Source organism: Moschus berezovskii, chromosome 1, assembly GCF_049115385.1.
Source record: "Moschus berezovskii isolate FMDL1 chromosome 1, NW_MosBer_1.0, whole genome shotgun sequence".
In the NCBI taxonomy this organism is placed as follows: Eukaryota; Metazoa; Chordata; class Mammalia; order Artiodactyla; family Moschidae; genus Moschus; species Moschus berezovskii.
This window is the reverse complement of record NC_142460.1, coordinates 162,133,529-162,157,235: the sequence shown is the minus strand read 5'-3', so window position 1 is coordinate 162,157,235 and position 23,707 is coordinate 162,133,529. Positions and strand designations below refer to the sequence as shown.

General features: G+C 42.6%; 1 protein-coding gene across 15 annotated transcripts in view; it reads left to right on the top strand.

Moving 5' to 3' along the window:
* The window catches only part of NEK11 (NIMA related kinase 11), a 291,003-nt gene that overhangs the window by 177,419 nt on the left and 89,877 nt on the right, over positions 1-23,707 (top strand). For all 15 annotated transcript variants that reach the window (XM_088840715.1, XM_088840700.1, XM_088840706.1 and 12 more), the window contains one exon: positions 19,614-19,777. In XM_088840715.1, the coding sequence (XP_088696841.1) occupies positions 19,614-19,777 (164 nt within the window). The remainder of the gene's footprint in view (positions 1-19,613; positions 19,778-23,707) is intronic.

Below are 23,707 nucleotides of genomic sequence, written 5' to 3'. Positions count from 1 at the left end.
CTTATTGTGTGAGAGAAGGAAGCATCAAAAAGCTGTACAACCAAGCAACTGCTGCACTCCTGCTCCCAAGAATATAAATGTATTGTTGTATTTGAGATTTAGTTCTGCTTAGAGTTAGTGGGACTTACAGGGTAGCTCAGCTGGTAAAGAATCCACTTGCAATGCAGGTGACCCTGATTTGATTCCTGGCTTGGAAAGTTCCCCTGGAGAAAGGATAGGCTACCCACTCCAGTATTCTTGGGCTTCCCTGGTGGCTCAAACAGTAAAGAATCTGCCTGCAATGTGGGACATCTGGGTTCAATATCTGGATTGGGAAGATACCCTGGAGGAGGGCATGGCATAGTAGTACTACTACTACTCCAGTAGTAGTCTTGCCTGGAGAATCTCCATGGATAGAGGATCCTGGTATGCTATAGTCTGTGAAGTTGCAAAGAGTCGGACACGACTGAGCGACTAAGCACAGCACAGCAGAGTTAGTGATGTGATTAGTAAAGTGGACTTAATCCCTGCTGTGTCAGTGCCTGCTGTGGGGAGCTGGGGATCCGTGAGCTGCCTTTCTCTAGGGTGGAAGGGTGGGGGCTGGACATCTATGAAAGTCCTATTTGCAGAAACTGTATAAAGAAGGTTTGCACAGGTGAGAAGTCTCAGTCTGATGGATCCTTTGACATGGTCTCAGGGGCAGGTGAAGGAGGCCGAGGCTAGAGTTGGATGGGGTCACTGCCTGTCTCTGCTGAGGCCAGGACTGCGAGGGCTGGAGGCACTACAGGGCCTGTGGTTTCACCCTTCCTTTCACAGAGCATGCTGGTGGAGCTGTCCCCTGTCAGCGGAGGGACAGAGGGCCCGAGAGGTGAAGGGACACACATCCTAGGTTTTCAAGAAATCTGGCCAAATTCCAACTGGGGACTGTGGGCCATCCAGCAGGTGCCTTGTGAGGACAGAATGTTCTGTATTCTTGTCTCAGGAGACTTTCAAGCTCTCGAGATGTGGCCAGTGTGACTAGGGGACTGAATTTGTCATTTGTTTCCTTTTAATTTTAATTTAAAAGGCACACGTTTCTAATGGCTACCATATTGGACAAGGCAGTTCTAGAAGGAGAGTTTGTAAAAGTGTAGAAGATGGAAAGCACGAGGAAGTTCAGGGGAAAATGTAGAGTCCAGGTACAAAAGCCAAGGTCCTGATCTAAAGGTATATTTGAGAACCATCTGGGAAGCATCAGAAAAATGAAGCTGCCTAGACCTCACCCAGGGCCTCCCAATCGGAATCCCTTTTGGTGCCACCTTTAACCTAGAGCTACCACATCCATCAGCAAGAGAAGGTAGGTCTAGGAAACCGGGTTGCAACCAGATTATAAAAGGCCTTGATGCCAAGCTGAAGATTCTGTACTCAACTTTATTGGCAGTGAAGGCATCCTTGGTAAGGAAGAGTGATGTAGTGAGTGTTTTAGGTAACATTTGTGGCAGCCTGAATAAGACCGAGGCGGTCACAGAGCTGATTATTCATTTCTCCCTGAGGTTCCAGAGTGCTTGTTTCACCAGGGGCTGTCTACATGCTTCCCTGGGCTGAGCACTGGTTCAAAATATTCTTTAGCAAATATGCTGCTGGAAGCCTCCAGTCCCACTAAATTGTGACTGAATATTACAGTTATCTCCCATGGGCCATAAGGGGGCTGCATAATGAAATGCTGCTTCTGCAGCAGCCCCTTGGCGTATGGCATATGGCCTCCCCAGGACCTCCAGCTGGGGCCTCTGGTCCCCATAAAAGGGGATGACTTGCCACAGGGAAGCAGTGATCACTGGTCTTAGGCTACACCCTTCTCCCCTGTAACTTACAATCTCCAATGACCAGTCTTAGTAGCTGCTGATGGAAACTGTGTTCTAGGCGCAGCTGATGACTCACCTCATAATTCTGATAAACCGGTCCACTGTGGGGGTGGAGAAAGCTTTTAAAAATTGGAAAGGAAAAATAAAATCCAATTTAAGTTGAGGTTTAGAAATTAACAGAATGCCTTTTCCAAAAGAGCAAAATTTCAGGGTCAGTTCTTTCCTTCTAATAGTGCAGGGAAGATGTGCCTAGAGGTGAGAGATGGGTGTCTTTACTAGCTCCTGGGAGGGTGGGAGCCTGGGGTTTAGAATGATCCTTGTTTACTTGATGGAGTTAAGCTGCCTCTGCCCAAGGAGTAGTTTCACTAGCTCTGCAGTTGGCCCTTTTTGTATTAATGCTGCTTTTATAAAATTGCTGTTAGAAATATCAACAACCTCAGATATACAGGTGATACCAATCTTGTGGCAGACAGTGAAGAGAACCTTTAAGCCCCTTGATGAGGGTGAAAGAGGAGAGTGAAAAAGCTGGCTTGAAACTCAACATTAAAATAAACTAAGATCATGGCATCCAGTCCCATCACTTCATGGCAAATAGAAGGGGAAAATGTGGAAGCAGTGACAGATTTCCTTTTCTTGGGCTCCAAAATCACTGTGGATGGTGACTACAGCCATGAAATTCAAAGGTGCTTGCTCCGTGGAAGGAAAGCTGTGACAAGCCTAGACAGCATGTTATAAAGCAGAGATATCACTTTGCTGACAAAGGTCCATATTGTTAAAGCTATTGTTTTTCCAGTAGTCATGTACGGATGTGAGAGCTGACCATAAAGAAGGCTTGGTACTGAAGACTTGATGCTTTCAAACTGTGATGCTGGAGAAAACTCTTGAGATTCTCTTCGTCTGCAGGGACATCAAACCAGTCAATTCTAAAGGAAATCAGCCCTGAATATTCACTGGAAGAGTGATGCTGGAGCTGAAGCTCTACTACATTGGCCACCTGATGTGAAGAGCCGACTCATTGGAAAAGATCCTGATGCTGGGAAAGACTGAAGGCAAAAGGAGAAATAGAGGCAGAGGATGAGATGTTTAGATAACATCACTGAGTAAATGGACAGGAATGTGAGCAAACTCTGGGAGATAGTGGAGGACAGAGGAGCCTGGCATGCAGTAGTCCATGGGGTCACAAAGAGTTGGACACAACTTAGCACCTAAACAGCAACAAACGGTAATAATAATGGTCATTTATTAGTACCTACTAGGTGCAGGACATTATGCTGTATAGAACATTTTAAGAAGATCTTAAGCAGGACAAGTAGACTAGACCTCAAGAGATAAAAGATACAGCTGTCTGAAATATAATTGATAGCCAGAAAAGGACTTCCTTTCGCAGTATCCATAGATATGGGCTCTATTGTTTTCTAGAAAATCTAAGGATTAAATGTATAATATAAAAGAATATAATCTTGCTGGCATCTGGTTGTTTTCCTTTAAGGAGTGTTTACATTACTAGCTTTTATAAAATTTTACATTGTATCTATGATTTAAGGTATTCTTAATATTATTTTAATACCCCAAATCTTTGGTTGGGTTGCTTAGAAGCAGAGGCTGAGATGGTTATTCTGTAGTGTGTGTCTTCTTGGGTAGAATAGGGTGAGGGTTGTGTCAGGGCAGGGCAGTGGAGGTTGCTGAGCAAAAATGTGGTCCAGCTACAGACTAGCCATGCCTGACCCCACAGTAGCTCAAACATGAGGACACCTCAGAGTTGGTTCCATCTTGAGTTAGTCAACCATTGGCCAGAACTGTTCCTGGATGGAGGTGAGATGTAACCCCTTTGATAAGGTAATTCTTTGATCTAAGAGCAGTTGTCTAGAGAAGGAGGCATCTGTGCCCTGTTAGAGGTTGGTATGGACAGAACTGTGTTCCCTAAAATTTAGATGTTGAAGCCCTAACCCCCAGACCTCAAAATGTGAATGTGTTTGGAGACTGGGCCTTTAAAGAGGCAATGAAGTTGAAATGAGACTGTTAGGGCAAGGCCCAAATCCATTCTGACTAATGTCCTTATAGGAAGAGGAGACTTGGACACAAGAGACGCCAGCACCCTTGCAAGCCAAGGAGAAACCAAAGTTGCCAGAACCCTGGTCTTGGACTTCTAGCCTCCAGAACTATGAGAAAATACATTTCTGTTATTTAAACTAGCAGACCATAACTCAGCATCTGGAGGATGAGCAGGCCAACTGTCGCAGGTGGAGTGTGTTTGTTAAGGAGCTTTGGGTGGAACATCAATAACATTCACCACACCCACTTACAAATCAGGAAACCGTGGCCACAGGGGTGAAGTGGGTGCCCAAGGTGATACAGTCAATAAACAACAGAGGTGAACTTGAGTCTCTGTAGCTGATCCTCCTAATCACTATTCTGCAGTCTTTCTCAGAAGCAGCAGATATTACCCATTAACTTGGGCTCCATTCTGTCTTTTTTACCCTAATTTGTGCCCATCTTACATGAGATGGAGCTCCTTGGGGAAACCTAGCCAGCTCAGCATAGACAATGTCTGTATTTAAGTGCCTTCTAAAAGCATTGTACTGCAAGGAGATCCAACCAGTCCATTCTAGAGGAGATCAATCCTGGGTGTTCATTGGAGGGACTGATGCTAAAGCTGAAACTGCAATACTTTGGCCGCCTCATGCGACGAGTTGACTCACTGGAAAAGACTCTGATGCTGGGAAAGGTTAGGGGTGGGAGGAGAAGGGGACGACAGAGAATGAGATGGCTGGATGGCATCACCGACTCTATGGACATGAGTTTGGGTGAACTCCGGGAGTTGGTGATGGACAGGGAGGCCTGGCGTGCTGTGGTTCATGGGGTCACAGAGAGTCGAACACGACTGAGCGACTGAACTGAACTGAAAAGCATTGTCTTTTATCCTGTTGTTTGAGACTGTTGTAGCATATTAGCCTCACTTTTTCTCTACATATGAGATGATGTCTTTATTTAAAATGTTTTTATTAAAAATGAATTAGGGCAATCTTTTTCATATCCACACATGCTGTTTTAGGGAAATAAGAAATTCTGAGATCTGCCTTGTCAGTGTAATTATGATGTCATTCTGAGCACTGGCACTGAACATGGTCTTTGGAGAGGTCACATCATGATCTAACAGTAGATCATGGTTTGTATTTATTATAACTTGGCTCAGTATTTTCTGACTCAATGTAATAAAGCCATCGCCTCCATCAGAAAATGAGGAAAGGGACGCCCGGCTCCGGCGGCGCAGGCGCAGACGTGGGAGACGCCCGGCTCTGGCGGCGCAGGCGCAGACGCGGGAGACGCCCGGCTCCGGCGGCGCAGACGCGCAGCTCTGGCACAACCGACCACGTGCAGAATCGTGGCTGAGATGAGCTGCCCCGCGCCCAGGGTTAGGGCGATGGCTGAGAGGAGCTGTACCACGTTCAGGAGGCGGTGGCGGCTTGGGCACCGGAGGGCTGAGAGGAGCTGATCTACATTCAAAGCAGGAGGCGCGGCCTTGAGGAGATACCCCTCGTCCAAGGTAAGGTACAGCAGCTGCGCCTTGCTGGAGCAGCTGGGAAGAGATACTCCACGACCAAGTGGAATATAAGAATCCAGTGTTCTGGGGAGGAAGGAACAAGATGGCGGAGGGATAAGCTGGCAAGACCACTTTCTCCCCCACAAATTCATCAAAAGAACATTTGAACGCGGAGTAAAGTCCACAAAACAACTTCTGAATACTGGCAGAGGACATCAGGCTCCCAGAAAAGCAGCCCATTGTCTTCTAAAGGAGAGAGAAGAAATCCAGCTCCATCCACCAGAACACCGACACATGCTTCCCTAACCAGGGAACCAGGACAAGTCACCCGTCCAACCCCACACACAGCGAAGAAACTACGTAATAAAGAGAACTCCACAAACGGCCAGAAGAGGGAAAGGCCACCCCAAGCAAAGCAATATAAGCAAGATGAAGAGGCAGAGAAATACCCAGCAAGTAAAGGAACAAGATAATTGCCCACCAACACAAACAAAAGAAGAAGATATAGGGAATTTACCTGATAAAGAATTTCAAATTTTGATGGTGAAAATGATTCAAAATCTTGAAAGCAAAATGGACTTACAGATAAATAACCTGGAGAAAAGGATTGAGAAGATGGAAGAAAGATTTAATAAGGACTTAGAAGAAATAAAAAAGAGTCAATATACGATGAATAATGCAATAGATGAGATCAGAAACACTCTGGAGGGAACAAACAGTAGAATAACAGAGGCAGAAGACAGGATAAGCGAACTAGAAGATAGAATTGTAGAAATAAATGAAACAGAGAGGAAAAAAGAAAAACGAATTAAAAGAAAGGAGGACAATATTAGAGACCTCTGGGACAATGTTAAATGCTCTAACATTCGAATCATACGAGTCCCAGAAGAAGAAGACAAAAAGAAAGACCATGAGAGAATACTTGAGGAGATAATAGTTGAAAACTTCCCTAAAATGGGGAAAGAAATAATCACCCAAGTCCAAGAAACCCAGAGAGTCCCCAGCAGGATAAACCCAAGGCGAAATACTCCAAGACACATATTAATCAAATTAACAAAGATCAAACACAAAGAACAAATATTAAAAGCAGCAAGGGAAAAGCAGCAAATAACACATAAGGGGATTCCCATAAGGATAACAGCTGATCTTTCAACAGAAACTCTTCAGGCCAGAAGGGAGTGGCAAGACATACTTAAAGTGATGAAAGAAAATACCCTACAGCCCAGATTACTATACCCAGCAAGGATCTCATTCAAATATGAAGGAGAAATCAAAAGCTTTACAGACAAGCAAAAGCTGAGGGAATTCAGCATCACCAAACCAGCTCTCCAACAAATGCTAAAGGATCTTCTATAGACAGGAAACACAGAAAGAGTGTATAAACTTGAACCCAAAGCAATAAAGACAATGGCTACGGGATCGTACTTATCAATAATTACCTTAAACGTAAATGGGTTGAAATTTTCAAAAAGGCTAGGAAACAATTCTCATAGCCATCAATAGTTCAGTGTTGAGTTCATGAATAGTTTTTAAAGTTTGGGACAAACTGTAGTATTTGCTATTTGAAGTACTATTTGTAATTGGCATATTACGATGTAACATTGGTCTTCATTTCCATCTTAAAACGCCTAAAAATGCCTAACAGTTTTTTAGATTTGTGAATTTTAGTTGAAATGTATTTTACGATGTTACTAAACCTGCAGAAATATTGAAATATTTCAGAGAACTTATTCACTGTACATTTAATTTATTTTATTTATAGAAGTTATGAACTGTAAAAAAATAAAATAAAAGCAATATCACAGGAAAAAAAAAAAGAAATTGAGAAGCTGATTCTAAAACTTAAAAAAAAAAAGAAAATGAGGAAAGGAAAAAATAAAGAAGGGTATCTCTGGGCAGGTGCCTGCTACCAAGACTCCAACTTGCCTCACTGTAGCTAAAATACAGATAATCCTCTCTTTAAGAAGAGATTTTCCCCCACCACACATATGCCCTGTATACAGGATATAGCAAAAACATCTTTAAAAGTGTCTTGTGGATATTGTTGACTTCCTTAGAGAAGAGGCAGAAAAGTGCAATTAAAAATGCATTTTAAATGTTGGATTTCCCAAATCACAAGCCATTTGGTCCTCAGACATTAATCAATTCCGACAGTATTGTTAGACATGCAGAGAGAGTCAGAGTGTTCTTGCAGCTGGAGTAGAGTCTGGGACACCTGACAGAAGCCACTGTCTAATGTGAGTGCCATCACAGGCTGGGCAGTATTAAACTGAGTCCTCAAACTTGCAGGCCTGTGGAATATAGCTGGAGATGGTAGTATGAGGAAGACCAGTTTACTGTTTGGAGTTATGACTCCATCTGAGATAAATAAGGTCAGAAGATGTGAGAAACTGGGAGAGAGTAGGTCTTTATGGGAAAAAAATTCCTTATCTTTTACTGGTCTTCCTCCTCTCTTCTGACCCTCCCTAAAATAGACATCGGAAAATTCTTTGCAGGAGATACTGTGTGATAGTTTGAAAGTTCTCATCTCTTAGAGATGTAGGCATTCCCTTCTTCAACAAGAAGTTTGAGTGTCTGCTTTGAAACATGGATTTGAGATGCCATGAAGAAGATGAGCACAACTCCTGCCCTGTGTGAGCTTACTGTCTCAGTTCAGTTCAGTTCAGTTCAGTCGCTCAGTCGTGTCCGACTCTCCGCGACCCCATGAATCTCAGCACGCAAGGCCTCCCTGTCCATCACCAACTCCCGGAGTACACTCAAACTCATGTCCACAGAGTCGGTGATGCCATCCAGCCATCTCATTCTCCATCGTCCCCTTCTCCTCCCGCCCCCAACCTTTCCCAGCATCAGAGTCTTTTCGAGTGAGTCAACTCGTCGCATGAGGTGGCCAAAGTATTGGAGTTTCAGCTTTAGCATCAGTCCCTCCAATGAACATCCAGGATTGATCTCCTTTAGAATGGACTGGTTGGATCTCCTTGCAGTATAAGGGACTCTCAAGAGTCTTCTCCAACACCACAGTTCAAAAGCATCGATTCTTCGGCGATCAGCTTTCTTCACAGTCCAACTCTCACATCCATACATGACCACGGGAAAAACCATTGCCTTGACTAGACGGACCTTGGTTGGCAAAGTAATGTCTCTGCTTTTTAATATACTATCAAGGTTGGTCATAACTTTCCTTCCAAGGAGCAAGCGTCTTTTAATTTCATGGCTGCAATCAGCATCCGCAGTGATTTTGGAGCCCAAAAAAATAAAGTCTGACACTGTTTCCACTGTTTTTCCATCTATTTGCCATGAAGTGATGGGACCAGATGCCATGATCTTAGTTTTCTGAATGTTGAGCTTCAAGCCAACCTTTTCACTCTCCTCTTTCACTTTCATCAAGAGACTTTTGAGTTCCTCTTCACTTTCTGCCATAAGGGTGGTGTCATCTGCATATCTGAGGTTATTGATATTTCTCCCAGCAATCTTGATTCCAGCTTGTGCTTCTTCCAGCCCAGCGTTCCTCATGATGTACTCTGCATATAAGTTAAATAAGCAAGGTGACAATATACAACCTTGACGTACTCCTTTTCCTATTTGGAACCAGTCTGTTTTTGCATGTCCAGTTCTAACTGTTGCTTCCTGACCTGCATACAGGTTTCTCAAGAGGCAGGTCAGGTGGTCTGGGATTCCCATCTCTTTCAGAATGTTCCACAGTTTATTGTGATCGACACAGTCAAAGGCTTTGGCATAGTCAGTGAAGCAGAAATAGATGTTTTTCTGAAACTCTCTTGCTTTCTCCATGATCCAGCGGATGTTGGCAATTTGATCTCTGGTGCCTCTGCCTTTTCTAAAACCTGCTTGAACTGTCTACATTGTGCTAAATTAGTGGTTCTTAAATTTAAATGTGTGTCAGGATCCTCTGGAGGACTTGTTAAAGTGTGAATTGCTGGACTTTCACTGCAGTTTCTGATCCAGTAGGTCTGGGAGGTCCGAGAATCTGCGTTTTTAATAAGATCCTGGGCGATGCTGCTGTTATTTCTCTTCTGGGACATGCTTTTGAGAACCATTGTGCTAAGCTTGCTCCCTGCATTTGCTTAAAGCATATATATTGGATGGCTAGAATCATTTAGGGTAGTGGTGAGCTCACAGGCTGAGAAATTCCTCCCACATAACTAAGTTTCTTTAAAGGAAATTTGGTTTTGCCTTTAAGCAAAGTTCTTACCTTATTGGCTCGTTACAAAATTCTTTAATACATTCCTGATCATTTTAGAAATTTAAAGTGCTGATGCAATAAGGGACAAAGTATTGGAGAATTTATCTTTAGACAGTTGTATGTCATTTTCTCCTTGAAGGTCCAAAAGATAGAGCAGTAGTCCTCATAGTATGTTGCAGCATCTTGGTGTAGAGTTCAGGCCCCACCTCAGAGCAGTTAAGTCTGAATCAGTGGGCTTTGGGGCCAAGAACCTGTTTTACAAAGGCCTCCAGGTGATCCTGACCCACAGTCCACCTTGAGCATATCTGAGACCGAGTTGGACCGAGTAACTGTGGGACAGACTGAGTGAGGGCCCCTGGTGTTCAAGGCCCCCAGCTCCCTTCAGCTAAGTTACCAGGATGACTGTGCTTTGGTTTTTCTATCTCATTAAGTCAAAGGTCTGTCCCTTGTTGTATGACATCTTTCAGAGTTATGAGGAAGATAATTACAATTATTATTTATGACATTTAAATTTCATAAATAATGATGAAAATAATGTCATAAGTAGATGAAAATTCCTAGCTAATAAAATTTCTTTGTCTTGTTCACTTAAGAAGGCTTTCTTATCTCTCCTTGCTATTTGGAACTCTGCATTCAATTAGGTATATCTTTTCCTTTTTCCTTTGCCTTTTGCTTCTCTTCTTTTCTCAGCTATTTGTAAGGCTTCCTCAGACAACCATTTGCCTTCTTGTATTTCTTTTTTCTTGGGATGATTTTGGTTTGTACACCTCCTGTACGATGTTATAAGCCTTCGTCCATAGTTCTTCAGGCACGCTGTCTATCAGATCTAAGCCCTTGAATCTATTTGTCATTTCCACTGTTTAATAAGGGATTTGATTTAGTTCATACCTGAATGTCTTCATAGTTTTCCCTACTTTCTTCAAGTTAAGTTTAATTTTGCAATAAGGAGATCATGATTTGAGCCACAGTCAGCTCCTGGTCTTGTTTTTGCTTACTGCATAGGGTTTCTTCATTTTTCAATGCAAAGAAATAAAGGAAAACAATAGAATGGGAAAGACTAGAGATCTCTTCAAGAACATTAGAGATACCAAGGGAATATTTCATGCAAAGGTGGGCACAATAAAGGACAGAAATGGTAAGGACCTAGCAGAAACAAAAGAGATTAAGAAGAGGTGGCAAGAATACACAGAAGAACTGTACAAAAAGGCCTTAATGAGTGGATAACCATAATGGTGGTGTCACTCACCTAGAGCCAGACATTTTGGAGTGTGAAATCAAGTGGGCCTTAGGAAGCCTTACCATGAACAAAGCTAGTGGAGGTGATGGAATTCAAACTGAGCTATTTCAGATCCTGGAAGATGATGCTGTTAAAGTGCTAAATGTGATATGACAGCAATTTGGAAAACTCAGCAGTGGCCACAGGACTGGAAAAGGTCAGTTTTCATTCCAATCCCAAAGAAAGGCAATGCCAAAGAATGTTCTAACTACCACACAACTGTGCTCATTTCACATGCTAACAAGGTAATGCTCAAAATCCTTCAAGCTAGGCTTCAACAATACAAGATCCAAGAAATTCTAGATGTACAAGCTGGATTTAGAAAAGGCAGAGGAACAAGAGATCAAATTGCCAACATCCATTGGCTCATAGATAAAGCAAGTGAATTCCAGAAAAACATCTACTTCTGCTTCATTAACTACACTAAAGCTTTTGATTGTGTGGATCACAACAAACTGGAAAATTCTTAAAAAGTTGGGAATACCAGACTACCTTGCCTGCCTCCTGAGAAACCTGTGGCAGATCGAGAAACAACAGTTAAAACTGGATATGGAACAATGGACTGGCTCAAAATTGAGAAAGGAGCACGTCAAGGCTGTATATTGTCACCCTGCTTATTTAACTTATATGCAGAGTACATCATGTGAAATGCTGAGCTGGATGAATCACAAACTGGTATCAAGACTGCTGGGAGAAATACTGATAACCTCAGATATGCAGATGAAACCGCCTTAATGGCAGAAAGTTAAGAGGAACTAAAAAGCTTCTTGATGAAGATGAAAGAAGAAAGTGAACAAGCTGGCTTAAAACCCAACATTCAAAAAACAAATACCATGGCATCTGGTCCCATAACTTCATGGCAAATAGATGGGGAAACAAGGGAAACAGTGACAGACTTTATTTTCTTGGGCTATAAAATCACCATGGGTGGTGACTGCAGCCATGAAATTAAAAGACGCTTAGTCTTTGGAAGAAAAGCTATAACAGCCTAGAGACATCACTTTGCTGGCAAACGTCCGTCTAGTCAAAGCTATGGTTTTTCCAGTAGTCATGTTTGGATGTGAGAGTTAGACCATAAAAAAGGCTGAGAATTGATGCTTTTGAACTGTGGTGTTGGAGAAGACTTGAGAGTCCCTTGGACTGCAAGGAGATCCAACCAGTCCATCCTAAAGGAGATCAGTCCTGGGTGTTCTTTGCAAGGACTGATGTTGAAGCTGAAACTCCAATACTTTGGCCACCTGATGCAGAGAGCTGACTCATTGGAAAAGACCCTGATGCTGGGAAAGACTGAGGACATGAGAAGGGAATGGGAGAGGATGAGATGGTTGGATGGCATCATCTACTCAATGGACATGAGTTTGAGGAAACTCCTGGAGATAGTGAAAGACTGGGAAGGCTGATATGCTGCAGTCCATGGGTTCACAGACAATCGAGCATGACTGAGTGAACGACAGCAACCATAAAATAGCACTAATGCAGGGGAATAAAGATAGGATTCAGGTAATTTACATTCCAGTCTGCCATGTATTCAGCTGCGTGACATGTGGCTGGTTATTAGCCTGCCTCTCACTTCATCTAAAAATTGAGATAAAAAGGTTGTCCTGGTCTAAGTTGAATCACTGTTGCAGTGATAAAGTAGAATAATGGATACGAATGTGCATTTAAAAACAATCTATAAAGTGCAGCCCTCTGGCCTGCTAATTCATGGTTTTGTTATTCCCCATCACTAAAATGGGAATAGGCCCCTATAACTCTATAGAGATTGTGAGTGGTGAGACAACTAATACCACAACGATTTGAGCTCAGATCCCCCGGAGAAGGAAATGGCAACCCACTCCAGTATTCTTGCCTGGGAAATCCCATGGACAGCGGAGCCATAGTCCATGGTGTTGCAAAAGAATCAGACACAACTTAGTGGTTGAAAAATAGCAACAACAAAAGTAAAGTTTATTTCTTCATTTATTGTCTGTAACATGTAAATGTTGTAAGGTGTGGAGATATTATAAAGTCTCATGCATTTTATTATAATGCTTCTATAATAGTATATGCTAATACTTTTGTTTGAACTAGTCACATCCTGGAGCAGAAATTTTCACATCATGGCCCTCAGGCCAGCAGCACCAGCATCCCCCGGGAACGTGTCAGAAATGCATGTTTCTAGGCCTCCCTCCTGACCTGCTGGATCAGGGCCCTATGTGGGTCCCAGTGATCCATGATTTAACAACCCCTGCAGGTGATCCTGCTGCTCACTTAAGTCTTAGAGGAAGGGCTTTATTAGGGTCTCTGTTGAAGGGTCTGACAAAGAGCAACCTTTTCCCAGGACAGGGTAACTGTCTCTCTTTTTCTCCAGCATGGATATGCAACAACTATGTCCAAGCTCGGGCAGCCATTGTTAGATTCCTGCATAAATATATCTGTCACCACCGCCCAGTGTAGTGGAGATCAGGATGCTGCTCCCAAGCATCTGACACGAGGCTGATTTTAGGGTATGAGAAAATGAAAGCTATTTATCTCAGACCATTTTCCCTTCTGTGACAGCAGAAATGAGCCTTCGCCTAACAAGGCTTCACACTGGACCAGTGTCTGAAAAACACACAATTTGACAAACAGCATGAGCTGACTTCTGATTTTTCCAGTTGAAAACACACCCTTTTCTGAGCCTCACCAAGTAAGTGGTATTTGAGTAAGAAACACTGGCGATGGGTTCATCCTGGTCTATTTCATGACTTGCACACCTGTCCATTTCTTCCCTCCTCTTCTCCCTGGGAGGGAATGGTTGAAGGAGAGAGAAAGGGACTGACTGCATAGGGAGTCATGTTATGGGAAGGGCTCAATATTTAGTAAGAGAAACACTTGTCTGTGGGGTACAGCTGTGGTGTGATCCAGCTGCCACCTGCTTTTCTAAATAAAGTTCACAGCCAATGGAACACAGCCATGCTCATGCACTTATGTATTGTCTATGTCTGCTTTCACACTGCAAAGAGTTGGGTAGTTGTGATAGGGACTGTATACCCAGCAAAACCTAACACTTTTTCTGTCAAGCCCTTAAAAGAGCAAGTTTGTTCACCCCTGTCATAGAGGTTCCCTCTGAGCTGCCTGCAGGAGCCAGGATGGAACCAGAGACAGGAAGGTGATGGGAGGAAAAGAGGGTGTAAAATGCCCGGAGTCCCTCTGGAGTCCAGCAGTCAGAAGGGCAGTGGGAGGAGCCACTCCTTACTGCCTTTGGATTTTGAGAAGTGATTCTATTTAAAATATTGTTAAAAATTTTAACTTGGCATCCATTTGTGATTGCCTGATATTTATTTCCTTCCTGGTGTTGAGCATTACAGACAAAACTACAGAGTTTTATGTTAAGTGTTAGCAGCTTGCATTTCCTGGACACACACCATGTGCACATAGCTGCATTGTCATACTGTGTAATGTTCACCAAGATTCAGTGAGATGAGTGCTACCATCCCCACTCTACAGGTGAGAAAACTGAAGGGCAGAAAGTTTACACCCAGCATGAAGAGCTTCCATTTAAATGTGGGTCTTTTTGATGCCAAAGTCAGCATTCTAAACCAGTGTTTTTCAAATTCTGGGTTGAGAAATCAGTTTCCGTTCAGTTCAGTTCAGTAGCTCAGTTGTGTCCAACTCTTTGCGACCCCATGAATAGCAGCACACCAGGCCTCCCTGTCCATCACCAACTCCCGGAGTTCACTAAAACTCATGTGCATCGAGTCGGTGATGCCATCCAGCCATCTCATCCTCTGTCGTCCCCTTCTTCCCCTGCCCCCAATCTCTCCCAGCATCAGAGTCTTTTCCAGTGAGTCAACTCGTCGCATGAGGTGGCCAAAGTATTGGAGTTTCAGCTTTAGCATTAGTCCTTCCAATGAACACCCAGGACTGGTCTCCTGTAGAATGGACTGGTTGGATCTCCTTGCAGTCCAAGGGACTCTCAAGAGTCTTCTCCAACACCACAGTTCAAAAGCATCAATTCTTCGGCAATCAGCTTTCTTCACAGTCCAACTCTCACATCCATACATGACCAATGGAAAAACCATAGCCTTGACTAGACAGACCTTTTTTGGCAAAGTAATGTCTCTGTTTTTTAATATGCTATCTAGGTTGGTCATAACTTTTCTTCCAAGGAGTAAGCGTCTTTTAATTTCATGGCTGCAATCAGCATGTGCAGTGATTTTGGAGCCCAAAAAAATAAAGTTTGACACTGTTTCCACTGTTTCCCCATCTATTTGCCATGAAGTGATGGGACCAGATGCCATGATCTTAGTTTTCTGAATGTTGAGCTTTAAGCCAACTTTTTCACTCTCCTCTTTTACTTTCATCAATAGGCTTTTGAGTTCCTCTTCACTTTCTGCCATAAGGGTGGTGTCATCTGCATATCTGAGGTTATTGATGTTTCTCCCAGCAGTCTTGATTCCAGCTTGTGCTTCTTCCAGCCCAGTGTTTCTCATGATGTACTCTAAATATAAGTTAAATAAGCAGGATGACAATACCCAGCCTTGACGTACTCCTTTTCCTATTTGGAACCAGGCTGTTGTTCCATGTCCAGTTCTAACTGTTGCTTCCTGACCTGCATATAGGTTTCTCAAGAGGTGGGTCAGGTGGTCTGGTATTCCCATCTCTTTTAGAATTTTCCACATTTTATTGTGATCCACACAATCAAAGGCTTTGGCATAGTCAATAAAGCAGAAATAGATGTTTTTCTGGAAGTCTCTTGCTTTTTCGATGATCCAGCAGATAGCAAGTTGCAGCTAGCATTAAAAGAAAAAAAAAAAAGAGAAATCATTGAATCGTATGCAAAATGCCAGAGTGTGTCATTTGTGGTATGGTAAATCTTGATGCATGAAGCTTTTGTTTCAATTGTAAAGATGTTTTTCTATAAACCCAAATCCAAACACATTTCTGTACCCTGGGCAACAATGTAAATGATATGTCTTACTCTTTCAGAGTCAATCTTGAAAGCAAATATTCTTTCCTGAAAGTGGGGTGTGGGGGATAGAGAAACAGAGGAAGAAAATATGAGTGAGTCAGTGAATGAATAAGTGTCTAAGAGAGACAGACTCATGGAGAGGACATGGAGGAAGTGGGATGACAGAGAATGGACATCTCTGATGAAGAGACACAGAGACCCAGGGGGAGGCCGAGGACGGTGGGGAAGAGAGGCGGGAAGTCCACTCAGCGAGTGCATGCCCCTGCTTGAAGACGAACTGGAGACTTGGTAGATTCTGGTTTTCATATACTTCTCTTGCTGTGATACTTTTGTCATTCTGAGTGTGAGTCAAATAAAGATTTTTATAAAAAATGGCCCCTATGTACAAATGCTCTGTTTCATCTGCTGCTCAACTGATAATAGGTGATCAGAGGGGAAAACAGACTGTTGGAGTTACTGAGAGAAAGTGTGAGTTTCCTAGAGAATTGGCAAAGACATTTTTGAATATGTGTATTAATAATTCTTGTTTTTGAGCTGGCCAGTTTTAATTCCATGGTACTGCCTCTTGTGTTCTATGCAAAATCATATATAGCAAAGATTTTAAAGCATTCAATTGTCAGGGCTTTCTACATCCACTAAGTATTTTACTTTCGAGGGATTCTGGAATCAGTTAATGAAAAGTTCATTTTTACAGATGCGGAAATTGACGGAACACTTGATAAAGTTTCCCTATACACAGATGCTTTCATAAGAATCATATTATTTAATCTTCATAGCTACCCTGTTAGATTACCTTTTGTCTGCTTCACTAGAAAAAAATACACCTCAGTAAATTCAAATCTCTCACTCAAGTTTCTCACTTAAGAGGTGGCAGACCTAGATTCAAACCTTGATTCTCTAACCCAAAATTCCATATTTTCCCCACTAGACATAAAATAATAGGCTCAGGTGGCACCAGTGTTAAAGAATTCATCTGCCAATGCAGGAGACACGAGAGATGCTGTTTCGTTCACTGGGCTGAGAAGATCCCCTGGAGTAGGAAATGACAATGCACTCCAGTATTCTTACCGGGAAAATTCCATGGACAGAGGAGACTGGCAGGCTGCAGTCCATGGGGTCTCAGAGAGTTGGACATGACTGAGCACACTTGCACTAGACATAAAATAGCAACAAAGTGATGAAAACCAGTGCTTGGTGTTACAGTTTAGAAGGATAATTTTGTTTATAAGTCAGTCAGTTCAGTCACACAGTCATGTCTGACTCTTGCAACCCCATGGACTGCAGCACACCAGGCTTCTCTGTCCATCACCAACTCCCCGACCTTGCTAAAACTCATGTCCATCGAGTTGGTGATGCCATCCAACCATCTCATCCTCTGTTGTTCCCTTCTCCTCCTGCCTTCAATCTTTCCCAACATCAGGGTCTTTTCCAATGGGTCAGTTCTTCGCATCAGTTGGCCAAAATATTGGAGTTTCAGTTTCAGCATCAGTCCTTCCAATGAATATTCAGGACTGATTTCCTTTAGGATGGACTGGTTGGATCTCTTTGCAGTCCAAAGGACTCTCAAGAGTCTTTTCCAACACCACAGTTTAAAAGCATCAGTTCTCTGGCACTCAGCTTTCCTGATAGTCCAACTCTCATATCCATACTTGACTACTGGAAAAACCATAGCTTTGACTAAATGGACTTTTGTCGGCAAAGTAATGTCTCTGCTTTTTAATATGCTGTCTAGGTTGGTCATAACTTTTCTTCCAAGGAGTAAGCATCTTTTAATTTCATGGCTGTAGTCACCACCTGCAGTGATTTTTGAGCCCCCCCCCCCAAAAATAAAGTATTTGTTTTCATTGTTTCCCCATCTATTTGCCATGAAGTTCTGGGACTGGATGCCATGATCTTCATCTTTTGAATGTTGAGTTTTAAATGAACTTTTTCACTCTCCTCCTTATGGTAGAAAGTGAAGAGGAACTAAAGAACCTCTTGATGGAGGTGAAAGAGGAGAGTGAAAAAGCTGGTCTAAAATTCAGCATTCTAAAACCTAAGATCATGGCATCTGATCCCACCACTTCATGGCAAATAGAAGGGGAAACAATGGAAATAGTGACAGTCTATTTTCCTGGGCTCCAGAATCACTGAAGATGGTGACTGCAGTCATGAAATTCAAAGATGCTTGCTCCTTGGAAGAAAAGTTATGACCAGTCTAGACAGCATATTAAATAGCAGAGACATTACTTTACTGACAAAGGTCTGTCTAGTCAAAGCTTTGGTTTTTCCAGTAGTCAGGTATGGATGTGAGAGTTGGACCATAAACAAGGCTGAGCATCAAAGAATTGTTGCTTTTGAACTGTGGTGTTGGAGAAGATTCTTGAGAGTCGCCTGGACTGCAAGGAGATCCAGCCAGTCCATCCTAAAGGAAATCAGTCCTGAATATTCATTGGAAGGACTGATGCAGAAGCTGAAACTCCAATATTTTGGCCACCTGATGTGAAGAACTGACCCACTGGAAAAGACTCTGATGCTGGGAAAGATTGAGGGCAGGAGAAGAAGGGGATGACAAAGGATGAGATGGTTGAATGGCATCACCGACTCGATGGACACGAGTTTTAGGCAGGTCGGGGAGTTGGTGATGGACAGAGGAGCCTGGTGTGCTGCAGTCCAAGGGGTAACAAAGAGGCAGACACAGCTGAGTGACTGAACAACAACAACTAATGTGTAAAAGCTTAAATGCCCATGGTTTTAATAAGGTAGAGAGAGTACCATTATTTAACTTTCTCCCTTCCCCAAGGATATTTCTTATTTCTAGGTTCCCATTAGCAAATTGGAATTGATATCACTGTGCTTTTTTTGGATCTTGGATTTTGAATGGACCCACAGATCCATTCTTAGCCTTTCTTGGTTGAAGACTATTACAAGCACCAACCAGACTTTCCTGGTGGCTCAGTGGTAAAGAATCCACCTACCAATGCAGGAGACACAGGTTCGATCCTTGGATCACGAAGATCCCCTGGAGAAGGAAATGGCAACCCACTCCAGTTTTCTTGCCTGGAAAATCCCATGGACAGAGGCACCAGGCGGGCTGCAGTCCATTGGGTTGCAAAGAGTCAAACACGACTTACCAACTGAACAGTGACAACAGTATTTCTAGTTGGTAATAATATTGCATCAAGTAACTTAGGTAGCACTTCCTGGCAGCAGCTTAACTGGGTGGCCTTTCCTTGTGGTTTTTGTTTGTTTGTTTTGTTTTATTAAGAAATGACTCATATTCATGTGAGTAAGTAGAACCTTAGTGTGATCTACATCTCAAAAACCTTCATAGACTTAGAATTTTAACATTTCCCTCAGCTTGCCAATAATGCCATTTCTATATATTCTATCCCTCTTGCCTGATCTCCCTACTAGTATTTTCTTTAAAAGAAGAAATTCCCAGGAAGAATGCTTATATTTGTCCCCTCCACTGTGTCCACAAAAACTTTATGTGGATAGTAGAGTCTGGTGACTAATGCATCTTACTTTGCTTTTCGTCCTAAATCCCCTTATTTGTAATAATGATTCATGCTTCTGAATATAAAGACTTTAGAAGAGGTCATTTCTTCTTGTTTCATGGTTTTATTCTTACAGTTTCAAAAAGTGGTTGCAAATAGAGCCATCCCTCCTTTCCTCCACTGGTTTAACTGCTGAGTATTTATTACATTCTACTAGGTGCATTCAGGAAGCTAAGATTCCACTCTGCACTCCGTGCAAGCTTTGTTAGTGTTAACAGAATACATATCTCTGGGATATGGGGGTCTTAAACTCATTATAATTTTAATGACCAACAGGACCTGATTTTTGCTTATTCTTTATTTCAGAGATCCCAGAAGACCCACTTGTAGCTGAAGAGTATTATGCTGATGTATTTGATTCCTGTTCTGAAGAAAGTGAGGAGAGGGAGGAAGAAAAAACAGTATTCTCAGTCAAGGATGAAGAGGTTGAGGATGAAGGACCCCAGCCTGTTTACAGGACAAACCAACAGGTAAACGTTACTGCCAGCAGAAGCAGTGGAGCTGTCCAAGGTGCTGACCAGGCTGTGCCTTCCCAGGAAGAGTCAAAGGAGTCTTAGAAATCAAGTAGGAGAACTAAGGTTTGTTATACAGGCTCTACATGATGTGTCTTAATTTCCAAGGCCAAGGGGCAGACAGTGCCCCATGGGATTGGGTGAATCTGGATATGTTGATGAGGAAAGGGCTGGAGCACCCAGTACTGATTCAGGAGAGAGGATGAAACACACTGCACTGTTTATACACTGAGGAGCACCCCACATATAGCTGCCGAATAAGCATTTCATGTGTCTCTTTAGAAGACAGAAGAGGATATTTAAAATTATACTGTTCTGCCTTGTATCAGATTTGTGAGTCATGTTCCAGTGCATTAATTAGTTCTGGGGTTGAGGTCCAGAGATCTTGGGCTTAGGAGATAGTCTTCCTGGACACTCCGGTCCTTGAAGCTCCCCCCTTACATACAGTGAGTCCACGACCTTGCCATAGATTCTGTAGCAATAACAATACTAGCTTCATCTGGGTCATACACCAAGAAACAGCCCTGCATGTGATTTCACTGTTGGTTGCCTGCAGGAGAGAGGAAAAGAAAGAGCTGTGTGAAGAAAAAGCAGATAACTCTGGGCAATTTATTCAATTTATACTTGATTTTCTTCTTAGGCCATAATCTGATAATCTTCCTAGTCCTAAGCTTTCATAAGGTACAGAAGTTTTTACTAACTGGAAACATGAAACTAGTAAGATAGCAGTCAATCAAAGGGCATCTGTGTTAATGGAGACTTAATTCAGGAGGATTAACTGAAGGTTGTCCACAGTCCATTCAGTCCTCTTGAATGAAGATCAGGCAATTCAGCATAATACTCAATGAATAAATCCAGTAAGAAATGTTCTCAAGTTCTCCATAAGAAAAAGAAAGAGGCAGGGAGAAGGGGATGGAAGGACTGGTACAGAGATGAGTAGAGAAAGGGATGAGAAAGAGAGAAAGGATGAGAGAGAAGATGAGAGATAAAAACATGAAGAGAGAGACAAATAAATATTGAGAAAAACAGAGTCCAGACAGTGAGGATTCAGCATACCAAAATAAAACACTTCCCTTACACCATTTCCCTATTTTCTCCAGTGGGCTTGTAAACAGAAGCACCTCCTACCACAAACTGAAAATATAATCTCCATTTCTGTTCCTCTGTCCTCAACAGCAGAGACTAACTTTGTTGCCTTATTACAGAAACTGCATTCTTTGCCTCTGGTTGCAAAGCACACAACATGAAAAGCACATCTGTTTCTGTCCAAAGCACCAAGTGGTAAAAGTTTAGATACTCACATTATTACTTTAAAATATTTTCAATAAAATCGATTTCAGAAAACCAGAGGAATCACTTGCAGATCATGTGACCTTGTGTGAGTCACTAAACCCCACTGTGCCTTGGTTTCCCAATCTAATGAAGTAACTAATAATGAGATATTAGCAATTATTAAGATAAAGTTATACAGCCATTTTGTGGCTTTTTTGTGGTACTTCCAAAACTCCTTAATTCTAAAGTGAGAGTTTATGGTACTTCCCTCATGGTCCAGTGGTTGCCTTCCAGAGTCCAGTTAAAGATGGTGGAGTAGAAGGACGTGCGCTCATCTCTTCCTGAGAGAGCATCAAAATTGCAACTAGCTGTTGAACAACCATCAGCAGGAGGACACTAGAATCCAACAAAAAAAGATACCCCATGTTCAAAGACAAAGAAGAAGCTGCAGCGAGACAGCAAGGCAGGAAGTGCTCTATCACAATAAAATCAAATCCCGTGCCCATTTGTTGGGTGACCCACAAACTGGAGAACAATAATACCAAAGAAGTTCTCCCACTATTGTGAAAGTTCTGAACCCCACGTCAGGCTTCCCAGCCTGGGGATAATACAAAGGGACTGGGAATCCCTAGGGAATCTGGGATTCCCTTGAATCCCAGTGGGACTTGATTATAGGCCTTCCAGAGGACTGAGGGAAACAGAGACTCCAGTCTTGGAAGGCACAAACAAAATTTTGCATGCACCAAGACCCAGAAAAGAGGAGCAGTGACCCCGCAGGAGACTGAACCAAAACTACCTGCTAGTGTTAGAGGGCTTCCTGTGGAGACGTGGGTTGGTATGGGCACACCACAGGGATGGGAGCACACCACAGGGATGGGGGCACACCACAGGGATGGGGGCACACCAAAGGGATGGGGGCACTGGAAGGTCCCCCTTGGCATAAACTCTCTTGGAATTCACCATTAATCCTATCATACAGCCTGTAGACCCCAGGGCTGGGTCACCTCAGGTCAAACAACTACTAAGGAGGGAGTACAGCCCCACCCATCAGTAGATATTTGGATTAAAGCTTAACTCAGCAAAGCCCTGCACACCAGAGCAAGACCCAGTTTTCCCATCACCAGCCCCTCCCATCAAGAAAAATACACAGCCTCTTAGCCTCATCCATCAGATAGCAGATAGAAGAAGCAAGAAGAAGCACAGTCTCACAGTGGTTAAAACAAAAACCATATCACAGAAAGTTAATCATGATGAAAAAGCAGAAAGTTATGTCCCAGATGAAGGAACAAGATAAAACCCCAGAAAAACAACTAAGTGAAGTGGAGATAGACAACCTTTCAGAAAAAGAATTCAGATAATGATAGTGAAGATGATCCAGGATCTCAGGAAATGTATAGAACAGTCTTTGGGACTCTGTGGGAGAGGGTGAGGGTGGGATGATTTGGGAGAATGGCATTGAAACACGTATGTTGTCATATGTGAAACGAATCACTAGTCCAGGGTTGATGCATGTTATAGGATGCTCGGGGCTGGCGTGCGGGGATGACCCAGAGGGAGGATAAAGGGAGGAGGGAGGTGGAGGGCGGTTCAGGAGGGGGAACTTATGTAAACCCGGGGCGAATTCATGTCAATGTATGGCAAACCAACCAATATAATATTGTAAAATAATTTGCCTCCAATAAAAAATAAATTACTTAAAAAAAAAGAAAGAATGGAAGCAAAGATTGAGAACATGCAAGAAATGTTTACAGAAGATCTAGAAGAACTAAAGAACAGAGATGAATAATCCACTAGAAGGACTCCATAGCAGAATAACTGAGGCAGAAGAAAGGGTAAATAACCTGGAGGACAAAAGGGTGGAAATCACTGCCACAGAACAGAGTGTAGAAGAAAGAATGAAAAAAAATGAAGACAGCCTAAAAGACCTCTGGGCCAACATTAAACACACCAACATTCACATTTTCGGGGTCCCAGAAGGAGAAGGAAGAGAGCAAGGACCTGAGAAAATATTTGAAGAGATAATAGCTGAAAAACTCCTGAATATGGGAAAGGAAATAGTCAACCAAGTGCAGGAAGCTCAGAGAATCTCAGGCAGGATAAACCCAAGGAGGAACACACCAAGACACAGTAATAAAACTGAAAAAAAGAGATAAAATATTAAAAGCAACAAGGGAAAAATGACAAATACATGCAAGGGAACTCCCATCAGGCTATCAGCTGATTTCTCAACAGAAACTCTGCAAACCAGAAAGGAATGGCATAATACCTTTAAAGTGATTAAAGGGAAGAACCTACAACCAAGAATACTCTACCCAGTAAGACTCTCCTTCAGATCTGATGGAGACATCAAAAGCTTTCCAGACAAGCAAAATTTAAGAGAATTCAGCACCACCAAATCAGCTGTACAACAAATGCTAAACGAACTTCTCTAGGCAAGAAACACAAGAGAAGGGAAAGCCATACAGAAAATAAACTCAAAACAATTAAGAAAATGGTAGTAGGATCATATATATGGATAATTGCCTTAAATGTAAATGGATTAAATGCACCTACCAAAAGGCATAGACTGGCTGGGTGGATGAAAACATGTGCATATATTCGCTTCCACTTACCACG